This window comes from Grammomys surdaster, unplaced genomic scaffold (assembly GCF_004785775.1).
Source record: "Grammomys surdaster isolate TR1022 unplaced genomic scaffold, NIH_TR_1.0 61, whole genome shotgun sequence".
NCBI lineage: Eukaryota > Metazoa > Chordata > Mammalia > Rodentia > Muridae > Grammomys > Grammomys surdaster.
The window spans coordinates 597,902-599,595 of NW_021604563.1; the positions used below are offsets into that span (position 1 = coordinate 597,902).

The following is a 1,694-nucleotide window of genomic DNA, read 5'->3' on the forward strand; positions in this document are numbered from 1 at the left end:
AGGCAGGTGGATTTCTGAGTTCGAGGCCAGCCTGGTCTACAGAGTGAATTCCAGGACAGCCAGGGCTACACAGAGAGACCCTGTCTCGAAAAACCAAAAAAAAAAAAAAGGAAGAAGGAAGAAGGAAAGGTTGATGTGCTACAATAAGGCCAGTACTTTAACTTTAAGTCTAATTGTGTGTTATTATGTGTCTGTGTGCACATGAATGCCGCTGCCCTAGAGGCCAGAGGTATCAGATTCCACCACGGAGTTTGAGTAGAGACAGTTGTGCACAGCCTGATGTGGGCGTTGAAATGTCCTTTGCAAAACCAATCTTTGCTCTTAATTGGTAAGCCATCTCTCCAGCCTCAGGTTCAGTATTTTAGAAGTAGGTTGCAAATTAGGTTTTCAGAGTTCTAGCAGCCACCATAAAGTATATTGGTGGATTCCAAAACGTGCCTAAACTTTCTTTTGAACTTTTAAAGATCTGATAAAGTAGCTTCATTGAACAGAAAACCCAAGTATATATCTAGAAGAAATGATTGTATGAGTCTGTAAAAAAAAAAGAGCACCCTTTAAAATTAAGTATTGGTTAGTGTTTAAGTCGTAGAGAGTTTATAAAATCTTTGTTAGGCAACAAAACGTCTTATTAGTGTCACTGTGTCTTTAAGGGGGAATGATTTTGCATAATTTTTGAGCATTCTGGAACCCTCTAATACCACGTGACAAAACTCGACGCCATTTTAGCCCCCCAACAGACTCTCAGTTAGTGTGGGTCATGGAGCGCATTGAGGAAGCACCCGTTGAGGGAGCTCCTCCGCCTGAGGGGGTTCTCGCCGAGGCGGGACCCCCTGATATTCCTGAAGCCCCCTCAACGGATGTTTCAACCTCAGAAGAACCGGGTTCCAAAGAGCCCGAAGTTCCGATCAGGCTTGGTGCTGACAGTACTTGGGACACATCTGACACTGGAGCTGCCGGAGGCCTAGCGGTTCCTGTTCCCAGCAGGGCCGAGCCCCAGGGGATCCGCCAGAGCAGTGCCCGCGGCAGAGGTCTGGAGAAGGCAATGCGAAGTGAGTGGCTTTTGAACATATTTCTACCAAGGGGAACTTGTGAGGGTCAAAAGGTCCTCTGAGGTGTGACACCTGTGGGAACAAGGCAGGGATGGTAGCCTGGCCTCGCTGACAGAAAGTAATGGCTGACCTTGCTGAGAAGGGCCTGGGCCTCACCTCGGGCCTCGGCCTCACCTCGGGCCTGGGTCTCACCTCGGGCCTGGGGCGGCGGCAAGGAGTGGGGGTGGGGGACGGGGGGGACAAATGGGTGAGGTGACGGGGACGATGACATCCCCACAGCACTGCTGGTGGCAGTTTTGAGGCCTTCGAAGGGTGGCACGTGCGCCACCCCACAAACGGAGGAACCCGTGAGCCTCGAGAGGTCGAAAGGTCATCTGAGGCGCGGCCTCTGCAGGGAAGGCGCAGGCTGAAGCCTGGCCTGTGTCAGAACCTTAATGGCCGGCCTTGCTGAGGAGGGCTCGGCAGCGGTTGGTCAGTTTGGGGCCTGAGGCGGTGCAGCTAGGATGGGGATGAAGGGGGCGGGGCGCGGGGCGCACGAGGAAGAGCACTGATGGGGGGGCAGGGCACGGATGGGGTGACAGCGACTATGGCACAGCCACAGCCTCGCTGGTGACAGTTTGGGGCCTGGGGGACCCCCGCAGCCTC

The 1,694-nt window shown here is 53.3% G+C and overlaps 1 protein-coding gene across 1 annotated transcript in view; it reads left to right on the forward strand.

Annotated features, from left to right (window-relative positions):
• Positions 1–757: 757 nt before the first annotated feature.
• The window catches only part of Taf7l (TATA-box binding protein associated factor 7 like), a 15,050-nt gene continuing 14,113 nt past the window's right edge, over positions 758–1,694 (forward strand). Inside the window, exon 1 of the mRNA XM_028785816.1 lies at positions 758–1,049. Within this exon, the coding sequence (XP_028641649.1) occupies positions 758–1,049 (292 nt within the window). The remainder of the gene's footprint in view (positions 1,050–1,694) is intronic.